At 39.7% G+C, this 25,362-nt stretch overlaps 3 protein-coding genes across 3 annotated transcripts; 2 read left to right on the top strand and 1 right to left on the bottom strand.

Moving 5' to 3' along the window:
- Positions 1–8,808, top strand: LOC117306336 (transmembrane protein 272-like). Its single transcript, XM_033790938.1, has 6 exons — positions 1–187; positions 4,196–4,313; positions 6,357–6,464; positions 6,986–7,045; positions 7,529–7,738; positions 8,434–8,808. The coding sequence occupies exons 1-6, from the start codon at positions 185–187 to the stop codon at positions 8,613–8,615; spliced, it is 681 nt and encodes a 226-aa protein (XP_033646829.1). The 5' UTR covers positions 1–184; the 3' UTR covers positions 8,616–8,808.
- Positions 8,809–11,788: 2,980 nt separating this feature from the next.
- LOC117306333 (cysteine-rich hydrophobic domain-containing protein 2-like) lies at positions 11,789–16,831 on the top strand. The gene is made up of 5 exons (XM_033790936.1): positions 11,789–11,935; positions 13,142–13,196; positions 14,047–14,202; positions 14,643–14,759; positions 15,135–16,831. Exons 1-5 carry the CDS (start codon positions 11,799–11,801, stop codon positions 15,183–15,185), a joined length of 516 nt encoding a protein of 171 aa, XP_033646827.1. The 5' UTR covers positions 11,789–11,798; the 3' UTR covers positions 15,186–16,831.
- A 4,471-nt stretch (positions 16,832–21,302) lies between these two features.
- Positions 21,303–25,362, bottom strand: LOC117306332. Its single transcript, XM_033790935.1, has 2 exons — positions 24,484–25,362; positions 21,303–24,255 (listed from the first exon to the last, which is right to left on the bottom strand). Exons 1-2 carry the CDS (start codon positions 24,655–24,657, stop codon positions 23,878–23,880), a joined length of 552 nt encoding a protein of 183 aa, XP_033646826.1. The 5' UTR covers positions 24,658–25,362; the 3' UTR covers positions 21,303–23,877.

Raw genomic sequence — 25,362 nt, forward strand, 5'->3', positions numbered from 1 at the left:
GTTTTCAAAAAAATGCAGAGATCCATAGACTGAAACCACTGTGCTTATCAACCAGACGACCAGGGTAGTCGGTTGTCAGCGCGGGCAATTGAGACCCCGAGATCGAAGGGTATAGTGAGCTTGTGGTTGATGCATCAGGTGATTGTGGGAAAAGGCGGGTCAGTTGCAATCACGGGCAAATAATATGGTAAGATTTTGGTGTTTGTGGTTTTTGTATACGGTGTTTGTTTAAACAAAGACAATACAGCTGCTGATATGTTTTTACTTCAGTGTTGACTTTATAACTCAAACAATGCCTGTTATTATTCTGTTATGCCTGTTCTGTCCAAAACATTTTTTTTTGCAATATTATATGGTGTTTTTTCTGCTGGATTTCTGTCCTTATTTCATTTCAGATTATTTTCATAGTATTTATATGGTATCTCATACTGGTATTTTGTGTTGACTTTTTATGCACAATTGGTTATTTATTTGTCTTAGGCCTATTTTATTTGTTTTGCAATTAATTTATTAATTTTGCTTTATCCGAGCTGATTATGAAGATATGCATCATTGATTCCAGGTAAATTAGAGTTCAGTGAGCCATACGACTATCGTCCATGTACGAAGCCCGGTATAATTTCAAATCAAATCCAAACTTGCCAAACACACCAACTCGGACCAATAAAATGTCAGCCCTCAGCCAAAGGATGCAAATACTGGCAGGTATTGCAAACACAAAACTATATTTTAGGGAGGTGGAAATCCATGTGCCAGATGCCTTGTAAATTAACACAAGAGGCCTACTCATTAAAGACATGGACACTATTGATAATTGTCAAAGACCAGTCTTCTCACTTGGTGTATCTCAACATATGCATAAAATAACATATTGAGCTCAATTGGTCGTAAAAGTTGCGAGTAAACTATGAAAGAAAAAAACATCCTTGTCACACGAAGTTGTGTGCTTTCAGATGCTTGATTTCGAGACCTCAAATTCTAAATATGAGGTCTCGAAATCAAATTCGTGGAAAATTACTTCTTTCTCGAAAACTACATCACTTCAGAGGGAGCCGTTTCTCACACTGTTTTTTACTATCAACCTCTTCCCATTTAAGCTGATAAATATTTTGAGTAATTACCAATAGTGTCCGCTGCCTTTAAATTTACTATAATTTTTAATAGGCCTAGATACGATGTGGTTCATGATAGCAGGTATGTGTTCTGTCTACGGTGTCATTATGATTAATGAGGCGCATCGTTTCCATGCATCGCATTATATCAATCCCTCTTTTTGGCCAAGGCCTGCTTTTGTCTATGAAGAGTGTTAAATATTATTTTTTGATTCAACCGCGTGGAATATAATGCCATGGGAATCGATGTTAGTTATGTCTTAAAACCACGCAGAGCAACAATCTCAGACACATACGTCTTTTTCGTTTGGCATTAGTTTAAAGGCACGACACCTTGGGTCATTGTCAAAGACCAGCAATCTAACTTAATTTTTGCCAACATTTGTACAAAATAACAAATCTGTGAAAATTTAGACTCAAGTTGGTTATCGAAGTTGCGAGAGAATAATGAAAGAAAAACACCCTTGTTGCACACTTTTGTGCTTTTATATGCCTAAAAAGACTTAAGGCCTTAAGTTTCTTATATTATTACCTTGGTGAGAAATTACCTCTTTCTCGAAAACTACGTTACTTCAGAGGAGGGAGCCGTTTCTCGCAATGTTTGATACTATCAACAGCTCTGCATTGCCTGTTACCAAGTAACTTTGTTTGCTAACAATTATTTTGAGTAATTACCAATAATAATGTCCGTTGCCCTTAAACACAACTGCAATAGGCGTCTATATACATATTCAAATCACACCAGATGGTGTGAAATGGTGTCTTGCGGTTGATGGCCGTCATGGACTGTTGAAGTTGTGATTTCAAAGCCGAGTTCTATGTTGTATGTCGTCCATTATTTTTTTCAAAGGAATAAATAATAACATAATCAAAGCCTAATGGATGACTGGATGGACTTCAGTTAATTGTCCACAGCATTGAAATACATTTTGAAATAATGCACTCACTGGATTATTTAACGCTTTACAGTCTTTTGTGCGAGAAATCCATTCAGATGCGTTTAATGACAGTATTCCAAAATATGCTAGATTGCATTGTTGTCGAACAGAAAATAAAACAACATTGAAATGGATTTTGTGGCTGATCCGCATCGATTTACTCAATTACAAAGCTTTCGAAATGCGTTCTGCTATATATAAAACATCAATTATGTCGAAGCAAAATACCAAAGGACTGACTGAAATGTCAACATTGTCACAATTTGGAAGCAATTGATATTAAAGGAACACGATGCCTTGCATCAAGACGAGTTGGTTTATTAAAAGAGTTTGAAACCGTTTGTTATGAAACGCATAGGGTTAGAAAGATGTTTTAAAAGTAGAATATAATGATCCACACAAGTATCACTCAAAATTGCACGGTTTTCCTTTACGTCGCGAACTAACACGGTCGGCCATTATTATGGGAGTCAAAACATTTACTCCCATAAATGACCGACCGTGTCATTCGACGAGGTAAAAAGAAAAACCACGCAATTTCGAGGCATATTATTTGTGTTGATCATTGTATTCTACTTTTACAATATCTTTCTACCCATATGCATTTTTTATAACAAACGGTTACAAAACGCTTTTCAAAGACCAACTCGACCGATACAAGGCAACGTGTTCCTTTAATAATTGTATTTGTAAGTCTCCTTCACATGACAGCATGGTTGCGAAATTTTACACAACGCCCCGTGTAAATTTGTAAAATTTCAGAACCACGCTCAAATTAAAGCAATGGACATTTGCTAATTAATTGTTGTCGTGTGGAAAGGGCTTTATTGGCCTATCTGTAACGTCAATGACCACGAATCATAGGCCCTTTTTGAAACGACGGCTTCTGCTTTGGATTCGCCTTAGGCTAGCTTGGTCCGCCGATTGTTTTGACGATTGCGCCTGTTTTCAGACGTAAACGGAGCCTCAAACCGAATCCAAAGCCGACGCCGTGGTTTCGAAAAGGGCCGTAATTGCTGAGAGAAAATAAACATTATTGTCCAAACAGAATGTAGAACTGTTTGGTTGTCACCTCGAGCCCAAAGTTGATTAGCCTTTTGTCAAGCCGTACCCGTGTGGGGAAAGAGACCAACATCAAAAGACAAAGGACTCATCGCCTTGTGTATAGTGTCACAATGAACGCACATAAATATACAGCAAAGTCTCACAACAATGCGTTTTATGTTTAACATTTTATTTTAGTCAACCATCACAAGGTTTCTTAAAGCGATGCTTCATCGAATAGCCGCAAATCTCAGCTTTGATGACCTGAACTCCATTCATGTTAATTTGTTTGACGTCATGTTTGACGTCATGCATCTTAATTAGATCTTACGAATCAATTCACCAAGATACTTATCTAGATTTATGTTCAAATAATACACAGAAGAAGCCAAATAGCGTATAGTGAGGGGACCATCTGGAATGCCACGAGCATCTTGGTTGGCGGCTATCGTAAAAGAGGAAATGTGTCCTTTGTGTGCACAAATTACAGAACACCTTTCCTCCATAAATTGCCCATGATGGCGGCAATACATGCACCCCAGAAATACAATTATTTGATATAGGTGTCTCGTACAATGTTAATAATTAGTTCCACTTCGTGGAGCAATTATTGCAATTGCAATCTGCCTACCTAGAACCTGTACGTATAAAAGGCCGGTGGTGTATAATGGGGAATATGCAGGGCATAAATTACTTTGTTGTTTTTGTGTATTATCTTCGGTCCGTATACACATTTTCTGTTGTTCCATTTATTACATTCTTTGTCAAGTGTGTCATTGGTGCTATGGAAACATTACCACTTAGTTAATTGATTACACGTATTTAGACACTGGACACTGATCAGTGTTATCTATGCATTAATTTGTACAGCTCTTTGTTGGGCACAGAAGGGCAAAAAAACGCGAGAAAAAAACACAATTCAACACGGGAAATTTCACATCTGGCTTCAACGTTCAAATTGTTCAAACCCTCGGGTGTATTAGGATTCACCTAAACTTTTAAAGGGCACGTTGAGTGTGTTGTATGACACGTCATTTTGCACTGCAGGGATCAGCAATGATTATTATTAATGGCTATTGATGTGACCCTTTGTTGTTTCAGGCCGACGCTGAAGAAGGACTTGTCAAGGGAGATACGAGCGATGAACCCACGACCTATGGTTCGGCTGACACAGGGGCAACGGACAAACCGCCCCCATTTGACGCTGTACCTGGAGAAGGTTAATATATGTTTTAGTTCAATATAAATCGACAATGTGTTAAAGGCACAAGGACACTATTTGTAATTACTCAAAACAATTGTTAGCATAAAAACTTACCTGGTAACAAGAAATGGAGAGCTGTTGATAGTTTAAAACATTGTGAGAAACGGCTCTCTCTGAAGTTTTCAAGAAAAAAAAAGTAATTTCCACTAATATTTGAACTTGATTTAGAGACCTCAGAATTAGATTTTGAGGTTCCGAAATCAAGCATCTGAAAACACACAACTTCGTGTGGCAAAGTTTTTTTTTTCCATCATAATATATCTCAACTTCGACGACCAGCTAAGTTCAAATTTTCACAGGTTTGTTATTTCGTGCACATGTTGAGATACGCAAAGTGAGAAGACTGGTCTTTGACAATTATCAAAGGTGTCCAGTGTATATTTAATGTTTGGGCACGAAGACATTATACTGAAGTTGCTTATGCAGTCCTTGCCGAAAACATGCTATATGCATGATAGGCATAAGTCATGTTCAGATTGGAAAAACATTAGCAGGGATATCCAATCCCAAGGATAGCTGGATGAGTTTTCGTCAAGGTTAAAAAGCATCTCGGTTCTTTCCGTCGGACTACGCATAATGAGCAGCTTCAGTGATTCAACACACTCTCGATTTAATCCACAAAATTGAACAGCGCGGCTATAACTTATTTTGTTATCATGCAACTTCGGCACCCATGCCTAAAGCTTCTTGGACTTTGGACATTTCTTTTACGCATGAACAATAAGGGCCATTAACCAATCTGAGTGTCTGTGTAGACTTCAGACAGAATCTTGGTAATACGGAGAACTTCAACAGATTTTCCATAAGAATTCGAAAATTGCCAATTTCACAAAACAACGGGGACTTCGAACCTACACATTTTTTCATAAATCATATAGCACCACGGCACTGATATTGCCTTAAACAAAATCGTCCATTCTTAAGTAGTTTCTACGCAGACTAATTGCTTGCACACATTGAAGACTCTCAGAGGCAAACCATTACGAACTCCAAACCCATATTATACTCCTATTTTGGACACCGCTTTCCAGGCCGCCTTTTTATCTCACATCTCCCGGTGGCTGGTGGAGAGTAATTTGACCCACTTTAGGCACTTTACACCAGGGAAATTAGCGAACATTGTATAATGAATGATGGATATATGATAAATTGAAATGATACCGCTAATGGATGCCTGACGACTGCACATTGCCTCACAAAGTAGTATAGCAAAGTTTTTTTCTTTTTCTGAAGTGTGGAGAATGGTGATTGATTCAAATGACATGACGACACCATGTATTATATGCCTACAGCATATTGGCGATGTTTATGATCAGTGATCGTTCTGTGTATATGCATGGCTTGCCATGCGTACACGTTATAATTAGCAAACGGTACTCAGTGATGTTAACATCATTGAAATGCTCTTTGTTGCACTTCTGCCCAGAAGGAAGTTTGCCTTATATAGTTGGACAGTAATAACATGAGATCATTACAATTAATTGAAATTGTGGCAATTGGACCGTTACACTTCAGAGGTTTTAACCTCTCAAATTGACGTGCTTATTATGGTATTAAAATATTGTAATAAGCATGTCAATTTGAGGCCCGATGAAACCCACGATGAAGAAATACATTTTTAGAAAGAAAATCTCAAAGGAATCTCCCCGAGAAAACGATATTTGAAGCAGTGAAGTGGTTTAAAGTTTTGGCCAGGTGTGTTAAAGGAGATTATCTGATTGCATCTGATCATTGTATCATGCGTTGGCTAATTGGAGAGCTTGAAATGTTAGGTGGCAGCAGACTCAACAGATAAATTTCCATTGATTGTGTAGTTCTGAGCATGCGTACATTCTCGAGAGCCATGGTTTTACCTGGTCAGTCTGCTGCCACCTAGCGTCACAAACGTGATATTTTAACTCATTATAATCTCTGTGGATCTGAGTTTAAAGGTAAACTTCTTAATCGCTAACACATAAATAAAAACGATATAAATACTTGTTTTCATTCTGTTGTCAGATCCTCCGTCTTATAAATCGGTGATGCAGGAGCTTCGAGACGCAAAGAAGACGTCGAGTGGCTCAGTGGACCTAGCTACCAAGGTCTTGACTATACTCATCAATACGGGTAAGAAAAGGTTCATAGGCTACAAGCAAAAATCCACTCTCTTGACCGAGGGGGGTCAGTTTCGCTCTGTTGAGAGTGAAATTTAATTTGTGTCACTTATTTTGAGTGAAATTGTAACGAACTTCACTCGTAAATCGAGTTGAAAGTACCCATCTTTCACTCTAAACAGAACTGTCCGCCGAGCTCTATGCAACAACGGGTGGTTTCGGTTAGCAGGAATTGGGGTTTTGAACACAAACAATAATTAACACCTTGCGCTAGCACTTTTTTTGTGTTACGTTACCACGTAGCATAATTTAAATTGATCAGTAGTTTCAGCATGTTTGACATTGCGTGGTAAGCTGTTCCAAAGATGCACAGCAGGAAGGAGCGAGAACCATAGGAAGTACTTGTGATACCTGGGGCCGATAGCAGACTTTTGTTCTTTGAACGTGAGATTTCTAGCCGGTTGATAATGATGAATTAATCCTGGGGATAAAGGCCTATCTGTTTAAAATAGTTCTACTTCGTTTACCTTTCAGTACTTTTCACGGTGTTGATGGCTGTGGTACTTGCTGTACCGATTGCCATGGTTATCGTGGGTAAGTAGGAACTTGAAACCGTTAATTGAAACACGATTCAAATTGAAGAATTTGAGAGAGTTTTAAGCGTGGCAGCATGGACAAGTTACACAAAATGATTGCTGCCGATATCAGGAGATTCTGTCTCCAATACGGCGCATACTGTGTATATAACTTCTTCTTTTGAATCATCATCCTCCTTCAGCTCATTTCGCATAATTGGGGAAGAATCTCCGGGAGGCTATAGTATAGAATTTCCATCCTCAAAAATTTTCCTGATTTTTTTAAGGTTCCCTTTTTTAATCGATTTTAGAAGAACAACATTCCCCCTTTAAAAAACACTATACGACAGTGGAAATTTTTATGTACAGAAACAAAAGTGGTCTCCGGGAGACAGGTATCCCTATAATTATAGTGACACTGGTGCAAAACACAAAATACTAGTTTTAACCTTATTCTTCCCTTCTCCCCCCCCCCCCTCCCCCTTTCATTTTTTTCCACCAGGTGCTATTCACGTGAATGACTGCCCAGTCCAGAGCCATATACCCGTCTTTCTGATCGTCTCTGGGACTATCTACATCATCAAGACGCTTTTGGATCTGTGTGTCAGGGTTAAGAAACAACGGGAAGGTCAAGACGCTGACTTCTCATTCAACGCACACAACTCCGTCAGCAGGGTCTTCGCTTGTGTCCTTCTCGTCTTCTTCATCCTGGGTAAAACAAGACATAATCAGTAAATTTTGGTGTGTGGGTTAACAAAAGGGAGGGAAGGGAGATCAACATTCAGCACAGACACTATTTTAGCCATCAGTGCACTGCAAAAATGCGGTATTAAAAGGAACATCAAGTGTTTATATACCGATGAGAGAATCGAAATTTTAAAACAGCTTTGTTTCGTCAGGAATTTGGGGGCGTACATTTCTATTCTTTGTTGGTGGCATCTGTAGGCCTATGTGACAATATTGACCTTTATCATTCTGCCTCCATCTTGGTCATGTTTCCCGTATCGAATAACAATAATGAATGCTAAACAATAATTTTGCAATTAGGAACATAACTAGTTTGTTCTTCCAGCCTCGGTTTGGTAATATTGATATCAATGAGGGAAATTCAAGATGGCTGCACCATGATAAATGTCTAAACCCATGTGGCATTTTAACACCACAGTTTGTTGCACTTGTGAGTGTAGCTCTGTTCTGTCAGATTTTGGGGTTCTGGGGTGAGCTGTATGAACAGACAACGTGAGCAGTTTGACAGAAGTGAGTCAGGCCTAAAGTTTACAACATATTTGTTTTATATCAAACGGCCCTCGCCTTTGTCGGTTACAGTACTGTTAGAAACTTAGGATTTTGAAACCATACTGAAACGTTGTGTCATGTCTATCGTAATGTTCTTCGTATCTCTTACAGGTAACGTTTGGGTGTACGGCAACTTCAAACCCGACGAGGATCCAACCAGCCCTAGCTACTGCCACCCAACTGTGTATTACTTTTCCTTCTGGCTGCTCACACTAACCTACATCGTCTTGATATTCGGATGTTGCTGTGCATGCTGTACCGTCTCTGTTGTGGGGATTGGATTGATCTCATAAAGATGCGAGGATGATGGGAGGTCAGGGGTCGATTACACACAGAGTTAGGTTAGGACTAGTCCTATAGGAGATATTAAATACTTGAGGCTAGTCCTAGTCCACCCGGGTAAAAGTCAGAAAGCAGGACAGTTCTTTTCAGAACTGAGAAGCATCCCAAACACTTGAATAATCTACTCCGCGGTAGAAGAATAAAAAAAGATAGTTTTCTTAGAACAAACTCTACCTGGCAATTAGATACACACATGGTGTAATATCGCAAACCAAATATATAAGGATTGTTCAGTTTTAGATTTGGGAGCAAAACCCCTAAAGGAAAACCCTACTCTGCAATCGCACTCTGGGATGTTCCATAGATGTGTTTATCTCCATTTTTATTATGAATTTGATCTAGTTTATAAAATACAATAATAAAAAAACAAAATAATTAATTTTGTCTTTTTTTTTTGGGGGGGGGGGGGTGCAGTCAGAAAAAAACCCTGAGCTTTTCAGTTAATAAACAGAGAAATCCCATCCCTGTGTAATGCACAGATACTGACCTATAGACCAACTAGCCTGGAAACCAGTGCCTTGGTTGGATGCGTCACTTCGGAACCTGATTCTGATGACGTTGAGGGAAGAGACGATGGTAGCTGGAGCCGTGGTTCCAGAGTAGGTACCGATGAGGGTGTCGTTACTACTGCTCCCATCATTCACCTGCAATTAAAAAAGGATTTCATAAAATATGGTTCACGGCCTGTGCTGCCAAGTTCGTGAAAGCTCATTAAAGGCAGTGGACACTATTGGTAATTACTCAAAATAATTGTTAGCATGCAAACTTACTTAGTAACATGCAATTAAGAGCTGTTGATTGTATAAAACATTGTCACAAACGACTCCCTCTGAAGTAACATCGTTTTTTGAGAAAGAGTAATTCCTCACTCAAATATTTGAACTGATTTCGAAACCTCAGCTGAAAGCACACAACTATGTGTGACAAGGGTGTTTTTTCTTCCATTTTTCTCTTGCAACTTCGACGACCAATTGAGTTCAAATTTTCACAGGTTTGTTATTTTATAGCATATGTTGGGATACACCAAGTGAGAAGACTGGTCTTTGACAATTACCAAAGGTGTCCATGGCCTTTAAAGGCTCTTTAGTAACTCATCGAAACGAAACGTCGAGTTGAAACCAATGGTTCTTTTCAATACCACCCGACTCATCTACATGGTGTTACCGCAAAACTTTCCATATCGTATTTCCAACATGCAAAGTTTCAAATCCTACTTAAGACTATAGCCTTAACTCTTTGTGAAATCCACCCGGGTCATTTAGTTGGAGTTGGAATGAGATGGAGGTTTTCTTTTGAGGATGGGGAGTTTCCTCAGACGACCTGAAAGGAGAGGAATCTGGCCTGAGAGTGAGGACATCTTCCCTGAGAGTGTTTATCTTTTCTTAAAATTAATTTACAAATATTAAGTATAAGTTGCACGTTGGTTGTTGTTTATGTTGTACGAAACAAAGTATTAAATGCACTGTATTAATTTGCTTGTTCTACACCCTGTAATGTTATCGTGGACTTTTTATAAGCTATATTATTTTAAAAGCTTTGTTTTATGAAAAAGAGTGTTTAATGCAATGTTTAACTTGCTTGTTCGTACAACTTAAATGTTATAGTGGACTTTTTAAAAGTTATCTTTAAAAGATGATCGGCTGTAGAACTGTGCGTCCTACCATTGTCATAAGCTTTTGGGTGGGGTGTTGAGGGGTGGGGCGGGGGGGGGGGGGTAGCGGGCAAGGGAAAAGAGTATAGTGTGTCTCCAGAGTAGTGTCGGTTTTCTGGTCGTGAATATTACACAACTTCAGCAAATCATAACTTGCCACTGGTTTGGGAAGAGTGGAATACTTGGGGATCGGGTGATGGGGTGCGAGTGGGGGTATCCAAATTGAATACACTGAATACAACATGACCCCTTGCTGTATGGGGTGCTCAAAAAAGTTTAAACTATTTTGTTTTTCAGCTGAAAGTACTATCACATCCATTTTGTCGAATCCCGATTATCTTGGTCGATGGGGTTCTTGGGGAGCGTCATTCCACTAAGTGTGGTGGCTCTTCCAGAGCTCCGTCTTATTCTACTTTCTCCCTGTCTGTTGATCAGCTATTTATTTCTAAAGCTCAGTCACCCTGTCAATATATATTTAATTAGAATGCTCGGTAATGTTTTCGCATGACGTGGTGTCATTTAAAGCTTTCTTGCCATCTTTTGTTTAAACTTTTACTGCAATTTTAGAATGTTTAATGTATAGTATATAATGTGTATTTTTTATGAGCTAGGTCTGGGAGGGCACATCTTTTTTGATGACAGTTTTTGGACTTTTGCCCTTCCCTGGACGGCCTGTGCTTGTTTTATTGTTTTGCTTTTTTTTTTTTTTTTCCGAAGAATTAAAATAAAATAAAATAAAATAAATAAATAACCATTATTCAAAATTAAAGGTGTTTTTTTTCGGAATTGATTTGTCTGTGTATGTCAACGAGATGACTTGGTATTGGACCCACACCTTTATGAAACATGTGTAATCCAATAAAACTTAAACAGCGTGTGTTTCAATATAGCAGTACTCATTGCGATGTTTTGTGGTATGATTGATTCATTGAGAAGCCGAGGAGTCTCGAGGACGGTCTCTCGTTCTGTTTCGCCATTGGGGAGAACTTTGACCACAACAGGGTCATAGTTATGTTTGAAACCGTTTAGAAATGTACAATATTTTAGGGTCACACTAGAAAAAAAGTCTTATATAGGCTTTGTGACTAAGAAAACAGGTTCACGGAGCTAGGCGGCTACTTTTCTGTTATTAAAAAGTAGGCATAAGTCACACAATCTGATCTGACTTGCTGACTAAGCTAAGCCCTTGAAACTGAAAAGGAAATGATATACTGAGATTTGCTGTAACAACTGAAACGTGAGTTTTTTCTACTTCGAACCGCAACGATTTTTCATTCACGGAGAAATACAAAATAATCACGCGGGAACGTACACACCGTACACCAAAGTCGTCCAGCATGTTCGCTCGTCCCCAGTGCCTTGCTGACTGGCCACTGGGGCCGAGCGAAGCATAGGCTGCAAATAGTATCACAAGAGGGCGGGCTCTAAATTGCCCTCTCTCAATTCTCTCGTCAGAAAAAGTAAAGTCACAACAAACTCCTCCATGAACTCCAGAAACATGGCTGATTTTGATGCAATCGAGTACGTGATAGCTGAGGACCCGGACTCCTATCCGGACAGTGCGGTCCTAAGTCATGTCCCAGATCCTGTTCTCGTCAGAGGGTCAGGTCATGTTACTATGTAGGTTTGGAAAAAGGCAATACTTATCTGTTTTTGTTCTGTTCCTGAAACGGTGGGAATTATCATGCCGCCAAGTTACTTTGTTCCATTGTTTGCCCAGTTTCCGGACATTACTTTGATTTATCAATCATGGAGGAAGGAAACCTCCATGATTTTATTATTAAGTCGAAAAATAAAATGAATTTGGTTAATCATTATTCGCTTTGGCTTTTAATAATGAAATTACTTGTTTGGTTTTTCATAAAATTTCTTGTCCCAAATTAAAAAATGACCACACATTCATTCAATCAACAACCATTCCGTAAATTTAAATGTCTATCTATCTCTGGCTCGGAAAAGTTTCCGTATGGCGCCACTACTTTTTCACTCGATATGAAATAATATAGTATCTAATTTACCTCAGTGAGATATCCCTTTTTGTAAAAATGAGTGAAAAAGTGGTGGCGCCATACGGAAAGTTATCCAATGTCTATCTATCGCTGGCTCTGCATGCTGTTCCCTGTCAAGACAAGTGTCAGTCTGTACAAACCATAGTATTAATCGTCATGAATGAAATGGTACAAAATTGGTTGTGTTTCCCGACATCACATGGGTCATCTGGGTCACAATTATCGGACTCCCCAGAAATGAAGACATTTCAGTAGTGGTGAGCCAAACCCGGGGACATATGGGGGAGAGGGCACTGCAAGTGCGCAGCACCTTTTTGCAGCACGGTATTTCTTTTAGATTAAATTGCCTGCCAAATTTGTGCTTGCGTTTATAAATCTCTGAATTTAAAATTAATATATAAAACAATCAATCAAAATTACCATCATGTACATGTAAAGGTTTTACATGTACATCCTGTACAGTACATTAAAAAAAGAATAGGAAAGACAGGACTTTGACTGCTAATTGGTCGAGGCTTGTTCGTTGGAAAGCTTGCAGTTAATGTTTTGTGTACAGTACAGTGGCCCTAATAAATGAGTGAACAAATTTACGCTCAATTTTGCCAACTCTTTTTTCACATGACTTGAATTTATAAAAAAAGGAGCAGGTAAAGGACAGTATAGGCTAAAAGAACAAATTAAATTTGTTGGGACTTGATCAAAGGGTTTTATTATTCCTTCTGATTGATGTAACAAGGAATAGGAAAACATCTTCAAATTTTGTAATAATGTATTGACAATGAAATAATCTATGGTCCTTGTTTTACCTTGTGTGCAGATTTGGTTTGAGCAATAAATTCAACACAGACTTTCCACAGGAACTTGCAGCTAAGGTGAGTGAATAGCTAATACGCTGTCTGCTTCTCATCCAGATAACCTGTTAAAAGCATCTTGCGGAAATTTCAAGTGGTGTATTATGGCTGAGCGAATGTAAACATTGGACTCACAGGCCTTGAACTAATAAAGGAACACGTTGCCTTGGATCGGACGAGTTGGTCTATAAAAAGCGTTTGTAACCGTGTTTTAAAAGTAGAATACAATGATCCACACAAGTTTGCCTCGAAATTGCGTGGTTTTCCTTTTACTGCGCGAACTAACACGGTCGGCCATTTATGGGAGTCAAAAACTTTCGAGGCATGTTTTTGTTGATCATTGTGTTCTACGTTTAAAACATCTTTCTACCCATATACATTTTATAAAAAAACAGTTACAAATGCTTTTCAAAGACCTACTCTACCGATCCAAGGCAACGTGTTCCTTTAATTCTTTAAGGGGCACAGCAATTTTCCTGTGGGCACTTTCATACAGTCAGCAAGCTTGTTTACATTTTCATAAACGGTGTAGTACTAGTAGCCACCCAAAAACACTGTGCTACGCCCCACAGAGATTTTAACATATGTCTACTGTGCATTGATCTAGAACAAAGCTAATGATAAGGAGTATTAAATGTCACAGAGAATGAAACTGGTCAAAAGGCCAATATAACTTATTACATAGCCCCATAGCATGAACAGTTTGGAAACCTGGCATCATGCCTGAAGCAATTGTACTTCAGCAATAATGGCCCCTTGGTGGACTTCGATTTATTGACCATCACTTATATTGGTCTCTGTTTTGAAAAGGATAGACACCCATGCTCGTGATACTTACTCATACCTTGACTGTTGATTCCATTATCCCCAGGTTGCCCCTGAGGAATTCCGAGGTACTGTAGAGCGTATCAACGCTGTCTTACACAAGACGATGCCGATGACGTTAAAGTGGCTAGTATGTGGCTGTCTATGTTGCTGTTGTACCCTTGGATGCTCGCTGTGGCCAGTAGTCTGTCTCACAAAAAGGGTAAGTTGGATCAACCTAAGCAGGCCCGATACTTCACATAGGCAACAAAGGCGACTGCCTTGGTGCCCTTGAATGGAATGCTACGGTAGAAATTTACAATTTCATCATAGAGTTCCCTTTACCAAGGAGAAAATGCCTTGGTGCCCTTGCCCTTTCAAAAACAAAGCGTACAGGCCTGCCTCAGTGCAGGATTTATTGTAGCATGTCTTGGCCGAGCGAATAAGAGCACCTGACTCAAGCTCTGGTGTTTCTGATCAGCAGAGAGTGGGTTCGATTCCGGGTTGTGACACTTAACCATAAGGCCTTTGATGCCTGGTTGTGACACTTAACCATAAGGCCTTTGATGCCTCCTGCGGATGGGAGACGTAAAGGAAATTGTCCTTTGAACTGCCATGCTGTATTGATAGCTATTTATTTCTGTGTTTTTGATATTTGTACAGACGAGACACATGGTACAGAAAGCACTAGACTGGGAGAATAGTAAGATGTACCATAAACTGGGACTACATTGGTCTCTAGCCAAGGAGAAATGTGAATCCAGCAATATGATGGAATATGTAAGTATCTAATCTGGATCTGGATAAATGTTCTCAAGCCAAACGAGAAGAGAAGACGATGAAGACATTTTAGAAAACCCCAGAGATTGATTCCAGGGAAAACCGACGCAGTCAGGTTGGGACTGAAAACCCAACCCACATAGTGCCCCCGGATTCGAACTGGGGTCCCAAGGGTGGAAAGTGAGGCAAGACACCACTACACCAACCTGACCGCCCAATCTAAGGCCACATCAATTCACAGCCATATTACTCGGGTGGGATTCGAACCCAGGACCTTTGCCATATTGATTAAGTTCTGTTCTGGGAATCATTTGCTTCACGGGCAGAATAAATCAACAAATAAATCACTAGTTTTCTTCTCTTTGTTCTGTACAGGTTTTAAAGATAGAATTTATACCCAAGGTGTCCATCCTCAAGCCGGATTGATGTAGTGGACGTTCTCTTTTTCTACAATCTTCTCGCTATGAACGGGGTCGACGGCTTCCCATCATAAACAAGTCAGTTGGTCCCTAGGTATTTCGCTCCAGTTCCATTTATCAACTTATTGTACTGATACATATATGAACATGTATGTATATATAGGTATGCTGTGCATATATATATATTTTTTAATGAGGCTGTTGACTATAACAGCACCTAATATTTAACGAGATACTTCAATTTGCTGAACTGTTAAGATTCAGATAACTAGTCAAATTATCATAGAATGTATAGGGTTAGTGACCGGTTCCCTTCCGAAGTGTGTCATACAAAATTGAATCCGGGAAGTCTTCTGCAAAGCAGGTCTTTAGAATTAGGCTCCTACTTCTGTTTTCGCCCTTTTAGTAGTCATACATGTACCTCTAAAGAAATCCTTTGCTGGTTTCTAAGCAATATTTAGAGTGTCCAAGTTTGTGTGTGTGTAGTGCGTCATGTTAGAGAATGGAACCAGTGGTGTGTCTATGTATGCTCTGACGAGAGTGCGTATTCCTGGTTATCCAATACCTGTTTCGGTTGAAGTGGCCATTGGTACATCACTGGTCAATAATTGAAACAGTTTTTGATTCCAGCAACTCATGGTCCACTCATAGGAACTTCAGGCGTATTTTGACCGCAGAGCCATCTGTGATTCCAGAAAACAGTTTGTGGCTTAGTGGACTCGATTTGAACATGTTGAATAGTTGAGCAGATTCCTGGTGTTCAAGCCACAGCGGAGAATTTGAGCCTAAAATTTTAAGCCTACAATTTCCCCCATCATAATAAAAAAAACATAGTACAGAGCCCTAGAAGTGCCATCTGATTCTTTGGGACCCTTAGCTACAGTTATCTTATGAAAAACAATTTCTGTTGCAGAAGTTTAAAATGACAATTTGCATTTATTTGTCACCCAATCGTAACCACCTCTACAATTAATCCATCCACATTTCTGTGTTCCCCGACTTGAGCATCTGTACAATCTAAGCTTAAACTGACCATCCACATTTCTGTGTTCCCGAGCCTTATCTAAAGTACAATGGAAGCTTAAAGTGACCATCCACATTTCTGTGTTCCCGAATCTAAACTCCAGTACAATGGAAGCTTAAACTGACCATCCACATTTCTGTGTTCCCGAATCTAAACTTCAGTACAATGTAAGCTTAAACTGACCGTCCACATTTCCGTGTTCCCGAACCTAAACTCCAGTACAATGTAAGCTTAAAGTGACCAACTAAATTTTTCTGAATTTAAACTCCCAGGGGTCCAAACAACGCATCCTTGGCTGATTGGCCGTACGCATAAGAACCAGAGAAATGTATCAAGCATGATATGTAAATGACTTGATGACGGCATTCGGGTCACTTTTTAAAAACATCAGTGAATCTTTTTTAAACCTTGTTTTAGTGACACTTGGGTCTTTATTACACTCCAGCAAACAAGAAATTAAACATAAAGTTTATTTTTTAGTCTCATTCATGTACTTCCTTAAGGAGTTATCTCTAACCACTTGACATAAGTGATCTTCTTGCTTTCATTGGTGAGGTAGAGACTGAGGCAAGTTCAACAAACCTGGCTGCTACAGAAGTTGTCAACTGCTCGCCAGTCTTTCGAATGTCTTCTGGGACATGAACGGTGTTTTATTTCCAGTAATTTGAGATTGATAGCCAACCTCTACATAATCATATTTTCTTACCTGTTCCATTAGCTGTATTCAGCTCTTGCAAGCTCTTTCGGTACCTCCTCCAAATTGATGTTTTATTCTCCACTGCTGGGAGAAGCCGTATCCATGGATCCGATGGCTTTATTGATGGCACTCAGCCTGGAATGGTCAGTGCTCTCTCCTCAGCAAACATCGTGACAAACCTCACGGCTCTCTCAATGTCTTAAAGGACGAATTTTCGAGTGTTTTGCTGAACCAACCGCTGTGCTTCTCCATAATTTCTATCCCATTGGCACCATAGTGCTTTGTCAGCTTAGTTATGTATTTGTCACTGACCCTTGGAAATAAATAAATGGTTTTGGTTTTAGATTCCAAATCCTAGAGTCGAAACAAATGTCTTAAAACTGTACAGGAAATAGGAAGGGGTAATTTTCCTTTCCACCACATTTAAAATTCTTACCGACAACCTGGGTTGATTCTTTAAATGTATTTTCCAACTTACTTGTAAATGAAGCAATACGAGTCTCCACAGACTCGAAGCCCATCAACATGGTAGCCCATTGTAGATCTTTTGTGCTGCCGCTCTTTCTGTTTTTGTTTCTTGGTCTCCGTCATTGGTCCGGCTTGAACACCACTGGTGGACAACTTCCCAAGCAAGAACATCATTTTCTCCCGTGGGTTAGGGGCATTCATTGCATCTTGATGCTTAGCTATGGCAGTGTACGTCCTGTATTTAACTGAATGCCCAGGACTATCAGCGCGACCATCTCCTCCAATGGTCAAAGAGTAGCCAACACCCTTGACTATCTTCTTGATGCTTAGCTCTATGGCAGGGTACGTCCCGTATTTAACTGACTGCCCAGGACTATCAGCACGACCATCTCCTCCAATGGTCAAAGAGTAGCCAACACCCTTGACTATCTTCTTGATGCTTAGCTCTATGGCAGTGTACGTCCCGTATTTAACTGATTGCCCAGGACCATCAGCACGACCATCTCCTCCAATGGTCAAAGAGTAGCCATCACCCTTGATAGATAGATATATAGCTACATAAATAAACAGATACACGAAGATTAGGCCTAATGGTGTATTATTAAAAATTTTAAAAAAGAGAGACATTACAATCAGAAGATTGAATTGCATCTAAATACACTTACAACAAATCAATTACGAATTTATTAGAAAATTACAATAACAAATTTAAACACTACTACGCTTTCACTGGTACCCATGACAACCTAAAGCTCAGCGTACTCCCCATGAAAGGCATCCTCTTTAGAAATAACTTGGTACATGTTGCACTCCAACATATCCAATAAACCAGCAACATCTTCAATTAACTGGACAGTTTGGTCATACACAATGGTTTTTACAGTGTTCCATATGTCCAAGGCGTGCAAATGTGTAAACTCACTGAAGGGAAAAACAGTGTGACACTCATCGAGTATTTCTTTAAATGTCAAGATGGAAAGTCTACATGCATTCATGCTAAATCTTGACTTGCATACAAGTGGTCACTACTGTCTGTCAGTAATGTTCCTTTGTATTTTGGACACCTTGGTCATACACAATGGTTTTTACAATGTGCTATACACGCGTACTTCCAAGGCGATTATCATGCATGCAATTGATGTATATCGCTCACAAAACTCTCTTAACGGAAAAACAATGTAACACTCATTGACTATTTCTGTAATAGTGTCAAGTCGGAAAGTCCACATGCTAAATCTTGACTTGTGTACAAGTGGTCACTATTGTTTGTCAGTAATGTTTCTTTGTATTCTTGTAGCTTGCTGTCTGTCACAGTAACACCTTGGCATTCAGCTGATCCTAGCCCATGCTGTGGGATGTTAACACCTCACGGTGTACTATCGGTGACAGCCTTCCTGATGGCATTCAAGCAACTCACTTGTGTTCGCCGATATCGCTGCTTAAACAGGCCGAAGCACCAATCAAGTTTTTATTATTATTATTATCTTTGACCCAAACAACGCAAAATGTACAGAAACAAGATAGCAGCTCAAAATAATAAAGATGTACAAAATATCATGAAAGCAAACACAACAAATATAAGATGAAGAGAATAAAAAAATTTAAAAACATGTATAAACATCTTAAAAGGGTCTATACAACATTAAAACAACTAACCAAGGACGAACCAAAATGCAAAGTGCAAACTTTGTTTGGCCAACAACCATGAAGTACAGCTGGATGGATTTGTGGAGGCCACAATGCAGTCTCAAGCAAGTACATCAGCATGAAGCGGTTCTGGTTTTGGCCGCTGCATTTGTCAAAGTGAAGTTGAATATTAGATTTACCCAATCCATACTGACCGAGAAAGGGGTGGACGAAGCTTATGACGGCACTGCTACCTTTGGAGGAAACCACAGATTGTTCAACCAGGTAGTTTAACATGCTTGGTCACCCCTTCACAGTGCACACCAAAAGTGCCCAGTTTCCTTGGAGTCGGGAAGTAGACGAGGCCAGGCTGCAAAGGGTCAGATGGATATAATGCATCTGCTATGTGAAGTCAATAGAATAATGCATATTGATGGGTTTGCTTCATGGGTTGTTTGGTCCCAGACGAACTCCTTCCCCCTCTGCCGATTCCTTAGACTCCTTCACCAGATCCCTGTAGAATGTCCTCTCCATGGCCAGATTGGTGAGATGCTCCTGTTGTTTTCTACAGCGCTTCTGCTTCTGTTCATCGGGAAGGTTTGCAGATTTGTAGACTAGGTTGTTGTTTTTCTGACACTGCCAGCAAACATCAGACAAAAATTTTCAAAAAGTAATTACGGCCACATTGGTAAGATGGTCCTGTTGTTTTCTACAGCACTTCTGCTTCTGTTCATCGGGAAGGTTTGCAGATTTGTAGACTAGGTTGTTGTTTTTCTGACACTGCCAGCAAACATCAGGCAAAAATTATCAAAAGGTAATAACGGCCAGATTGGTGAGATGGTCCGGGTCCTGTTGTTTTCTGCAGCGCTCCTGCTTTTTTTCATCGGGAAGGTATTTGCAGATTTGTAGACTGGATTGTTATTTTTTTGACACTGCCAGCAAACATCAGAGATCAGTTTGCAGCAAACAATGAATGGACAGACCACATTCCAGATTTTTTGAAATGTTATCAGAGTTCTGGTTTTTGCCGCTTCCATTGTCACAGTGAAGGTGAACATTTGATTTCCCATCCCATACTCACTGAGAAAGTGGTGGACACCTAAAATGCCCAGTTCCTTGGAGTCAGGAAATAGACTGGGCCAGGCTGCATAGGGGCAGATGGATATAATGCACCTGCTGTGCGGAGTCAAAGGAATAATGCATATCGATGGGTCTGCTGCATGGGTCATTTGGTCCCAGATGAACTCCTTCCTGCTCTGCTGTTTCTTTAGATATGCTTCCTCAGATCCCGGTAGAAGGTCCTCTCCATGGCCACGTTGGTGAGATGCTCCTGTTGTTTTCTACAGCGCTCCTGCTTTTATTCATCGCAAAGGTTTGCAGGCTTGTATACTAGGTTGTTATTTTGTTGACACTGCCAGCAAATATCAGACAAAATGATCAAAAAGTAATAATGGCCACATTGGTGAGATGCTCCTGTTGTTTTCTACAGCGCTTCTGCTTCTGTTCATCGGGAAGGTTTGCAGACTTGTATACTAGCTTGTTATTTTGTTGACACTGCCAGCAAACGTCAGAGATCAGTTTGCAGAAAAACATGAGTGGACAGACCACCACATTCCAGATTTTTTTAAATGTTGTCAGAGCAACCACCCTTGCATCTATTCAAAAACAATTATCAAAAAGTAATAATTATAATTAAAAAAACTTTACAACAAGTTTTGTGGCTCATACATGTATTTCAATCATGAAAATCAAAAGGGAAAAAAAGTCAGATGATGTAACGATGTGTATTTTTATAGTAAAACAACCTCATCGTGACCTTTTTTGCTTTAGATATTCTGGGGAATTTACACAGGCTTGCTTTATCTTGGATTTTGTTAACTATTTTCATCTTCTATTTTCATCTTCTGATCTTCTTTCGGTTCCGAAACATTGCTGTCTTCCTCAGTAACAACTCTCCATTCAGCTGTACCTAGCCCATGCAGCAGGATATCCTTTATCTTTTGTTCAGCATGTGATGGTTCAGCTGAGCATGTGTTTTCATCACATGTACATGTTTTTGCACAAATGTCACAGCAGTTGTGTTCTTTCATCACCACTAGATGGGAAGTTGTTCCGGATGGCTAGTCGTCTACGTTTCTTTTCTTCTTATGCTAGCTAGACAAGTTTAAGATTCTTGTTGTTTGCTTCTTTTACTAGAAGATGCTTGCAGACATCAAAAGTCTGAGTCCACAAGTCCCTGCAGTATGACACTATACCACCCCTTGCGGTTGTGATAGTCTGTATAGAATGACTTGGTAGCTGAAATTTGGGTGAGCCAGCGTCTCCCCATGAAAGGCAACCTCTGCCGACTCCAACATGTCCAACAAAACAGCAATGTCTTCAGTGAACTTTGGTCATACACAATGGATTTTTACAGTCTTCCATACTTTCAAGGCGATTTCCTTGCGTGCAAATGTGTATCGCTCACAAAACTCACTGAATGGAAAAACAATGTGACACTAGTTGACTATTTCTTATAGTGTCAAGTCGTTAAAGAGGCCGTCTAAGAATTACTAAACCAGTGAAGTTTACACATTTCTGGAAGGTTATGTTATAAAGACACTATATTTAATTAGGTTGTTAGCCCTTGAGGCATGGTATTTATTTTAAATGTCATTTATGTCCAACCCGCATGAGTCCTGTTTTAAGAAAAGCGAGAGGTCATCTTTGTTTACATCTTTAGAATGTGTGACGTCACAATTAGATGACCAGTGCATGCTATACATGTTGCTGCGCGAAGTGTATTACGCTAGGGATGCACGCAGCAGCGACGATAATACCAACTTGAATATCCCACTGTTGTATACAAGTACACTCGTGTATATACATTTACTAGATACTCGTGCTTGTATGTCGTGTACATGTACTTGATCCATGATCACGATTCATTTTGGACGACTTTCATGCATGATTTACATGTGTAAGAAGTTTATTGGGGCGATTTGGTCGACTGACCATCATGGCTTGGCTTGTGTAGTCTGGCACCTTTGTTATACGTCCTGGTTTCCCATTAGCAATATACACAATACGTACAGTAGTACTGGACTCGAGAGACTCGAGACGCAGCAATGTCGTCTCGTGTGTATCGGGAAAACATATCATAATGTCAGATACGGACGGTTCCAATTTTTGGGAAGAAAGTAGTGTCACTTCAAACCTGTAAAAATTCAGATTTAATTGGTCATCAAGTTTCAAGAAATTAATACATTTGTTGCAAAAGGCCGTGTTCTTTCAGATGGCAATAGTAAAAGGCTTCGCTGAAGTCTCATTATTTGAGTGAGAAATTTCTTTTTTTGCTAAGAAACTACGTTACATCAGAGCAAGTCGATTCTAACAATGTTTTATACTGTCAATTTCTGGTCACCAAGACAATTGTTTTGAGTAATCACCAATAATGTCCAAAGCCTAGAACACATAGTGCATACAAAGACAAACATGTCACCAATGTTGCAAAGTGGCTCAAATTCATTGAGCACTGATGTAAAATAATGTTTCTCTTGATTCGTCTCCCAAGTTGTCAGTCTTTCTTTAATTGGTGTTGTACACGCATTAAAAGAAAAATGATGAATAAATTAATTCTTTACTGAAAGTCGTTTCTCTTGCTCATTGTGTTTTTTCCCCTTTTCACATCTATTGCACCCGTCTGCCATTTTTCTTTTTTTCTCACACGAGATGGAACTTAAATCTACTCTGTTTGGGATGTCTCTCCTCGGCTGCTTTTCTTTCTTTTTCGGCTTCTCTTTTTCACTTCTGATCCCTGATCACTGTCATCTTCGGTCCTATTTTTGTTCATTCCCTTTTCCCTCTGTCTTTTTGCTGACTTCCCCTTTTTGTCTTTATTTCTACTCTTCTTTCTCTTTGTCGCTTCATCCTCAACTACCAAGTCTTCCGTTCCTTCTGGTTTCCCCACTGGTGCTACAGACTTTGAAAATCTCGACACAAAAGTGGAGACTGCTGTTGCCTTGTCCGGCTTGGTGTGCTTGAGAGTGAGAGGCCCAGGGTTCTTCATAAGCTGGCTGTATCTTGACCGTGCATCTTTGCTGCCTTCCTCGAAAAAGCCTAAGAGTCTGGTCAATTATGCGCTGGTTGTATTCTAGGACAAAAACAATAAAAGATGAACCTTGTGTATTCCAATGCTTTTTTAGAAGGCAAGATACTGCACTGGTCACTACAGGGCACGGCTTATAAATGTATGTGTACTTACTATAAGTGCAATGCACCAGCCTTTTCCGCACAGTGTATCCACCAGTATCCTGTTTTGCCCTTGGGTAACTGATGGTGAAGGCCAATCTTCCATCAGTACTCCTTGCTTGCTCCCTGCCAGTGTTTTCGTTGTAATGCAGGGCAGCCAGATAAACCCTGTAGACCAAGCAAAGAACATAAAACAAACAAGTTACAGTAAAGGCTTTATGTGTTTTGGGATTTTTGCACAGTGTCATTGCTTTTAAAAGTATGCTTTTCCATAGGTTAAAATTCCATTTTATATTTGACTAGGGGCTCACCTGCAGAGCATGCCATGGTAGGAATATACAAACATCTTCGGAGCAAACTGATTTATCAGCGAGTGGAAGGCTTCCACGGAAGATGTCTGCATCGATGAGGAGAGCATCCGCACATCCTTCATGAGCCAAGGGTTATCTAATAGTTCTGCAACTTTCTCAGCAGGTTTAGATCCTGAAAAATTGAAAAAAAAAAAAAAAAGGTAACTTTAGAAGCTACCGGGAAATATACAAAAAGAATGTACATGTGTGCAAAAACAAATTAAATGTGATTGTAATGTACAGACATAGTACACATTGTAAATAAATTTTACAAATGGAGTTAAAAATGCACAGATTAGGGAAACTAACACTTGTCAAGAAATAGTTTTGGGTTTGGGTTGTCGTCTTCTTTCAAAAATTTGCCTAGCAATTGGAACTTCAGTAAAAACAAACTAATTATCATACCAGGGATAAGCCATCTTTGGGGTGGCAAGGGACCATGAATACACTTCGGGTACAGTGGGTTACCATGCTCATGAACATCCAGTACATGGTTTATGGCGCTCTCAAACTTAGCCCACATCAGGTCTGGGTCACAACCTGGCGTCGACGCAGCAACCCAGTAGAGATTGTTGACTATTGAGCTCACCCAATCCTTTATTGTTTCGCACCCCTTTGGTTTTGCAGCAGCCAGCAGCTTTTTCTTGAGTCCTGCGAAAGCAATATGAAATAGAACACATTTTGTGAGTTACACTTTTTAATCAGAGGAATAACTACTGTACAGCAAAATCACTTTTATAGACAATTTGTGTTGTTTATAAAAAGATTAAACGTGTGCCTGCAGGAATGCAGTATAGGTTTGAGTACAGCATAAATTTAAATGTTCTTTGTCTAATGTGGTTCTCAAAAATGCTACAAAAGACAATACGCTATTAAAAATTTTATGTCATGTTTATAAAGATGTTCTAACAAATTTACCCTTAGCAACGTGCCAAATGTCAAAAAAGTGGCTGGTTCCGCGAGGTTGAAGCTCATCTCGGATGTACTTGGTTATCTGTCTGTGACGATCCGTCACGATGGTGCCGATCTTGACTCCCATTTTGTCAGCCCACTTCACTGATCTCACGAGACCCTCCTTCTCCATCAAGTTCGACTTGAAACTAGTTTCACTTTTCTGTAAAATTAAAGGTATTGATGTTAATCAATTAAAACCCAATGCAATCTTCCTCCAGAAATGTTTGTTCATGATAGTGACTTTCCCAGCTAAATCTTGACTTGTATACAAGTGGTCACTACTGTCTGTCAGTAATGTTTCTCTGTATTCTTGCAGACTTTCTTTCAGTTCTGAAACATTGCTGTCTTCCACAGTAACAACTCTCCATTCAGCTGTACCTAGCCCATGCAGCAGGATATCCTTTATCTTTTGTTCAGCATGTGATGGTTCAGCTGAGCATGTGTTTTTATCACATGTACATGTTTTTGCACAAATGTCACAGCAGTTGTGTTCTTTCATCACCACTAGTTGGGAAGTTGTTCCGGATGGCTAGTCGTCTACGTTTCTTTTCTTCGAATGCAAGCTTGACAAATTTTTAGAGTCTGGTTGTTTGCTTCTTTTATTTGAAGTTGCTTGCGACATCGAAGAGACAAGTCCACAGGTCCCTGCAGTACTATCCTGTACCATCCCCTTGTGGTTGTGATAGTCTGTGTAGAATGTCTTGATGGCCGAAATTTGGAAGTGGCTTCCTTCAACTGCAACCCTACATTGGGGAAAACACAGCTTCTGTTCAAAACCTTCAGATTGGACTGCTGTATCCTACTGTATGGGTTGAGTACTTTGCATATATTGCTT

The sequence above is a fragment of the Asterias rubens genome, unplaced genomic scaffold (genome assembly GCF_902459465.1).
Source record: "Asterias rubens unplaced genomic scaffold, eAstRub1.3, whole genome shotgun sequence".
NCBI classification, from domain to species: Eukaryota; Metazoa; Echinodermata; class Asteroidea; order Forcipulatida; family Asteriidae; genus Asterias; species Asterias rubens.

What these genes read in the sequence shown, in the direction of transcription:
- LOC117306336 (XM_033790938.1), top strand. An exon ending in GATTGCCATGGTTATCGTGG is followed by an intron (nt 7,046 to 7,528) that starts GTAAGTAGGAAC and finishes TTTTTCCACCAG; the next exon opens with GTGCTATTCACGTGAATGAC. An exon ending in TCTCGTCTTCTTCATCCTGG is followed by an intron (nt 7,739 to 8,433) that starts GTAAAACAAGAC and finishes TATCTCTTACAG; the next exon opens with GTAACGTTTGGGTGTACGGC.
- LOC117306333 (XM_033790936.1), top strand. Translation starts at nt 11,799, where the DNA reads ATGAACTCCAGAAACATGGCTGATTTTGATGCAATCGAGTACGTGATA. An exon ending in GGGTCAGGTCATGTTACTAT is followed by an intron (nt 11,936 to 13,141) that starts GTAGGTTTGGAA and finishes CCTTGTGTGCAG; the next exon opens with ATTTGGTTTGAGCAATAAAT. An exon ending in CACAGGAACTTGCAGCTAAG is followed by an intron (nt 13,197 to 14,046) that starts GTGAGTGAATAG and finishes CATTATCCCCAG; the next exon opens with GTTGCCCCTGAGGAATTCCG.
- LOC117306332 (XM_033790935.1), bottom strand. Translation starts at nt 24,657, where the DNA reads ATGGAGAAGGAGGGTCTCGTGAGATCAGTGAAGTGGGCTGACAAAATG. An exon ending in ACGTTGCTAAGGGTAAATTT is followed by an intron (nt 24,256 to 24,483) that starts GTTAGAACATCT and finishes GTGTAACTCACA; the next exon opens with AAATGTGTTCTATTTCATAT.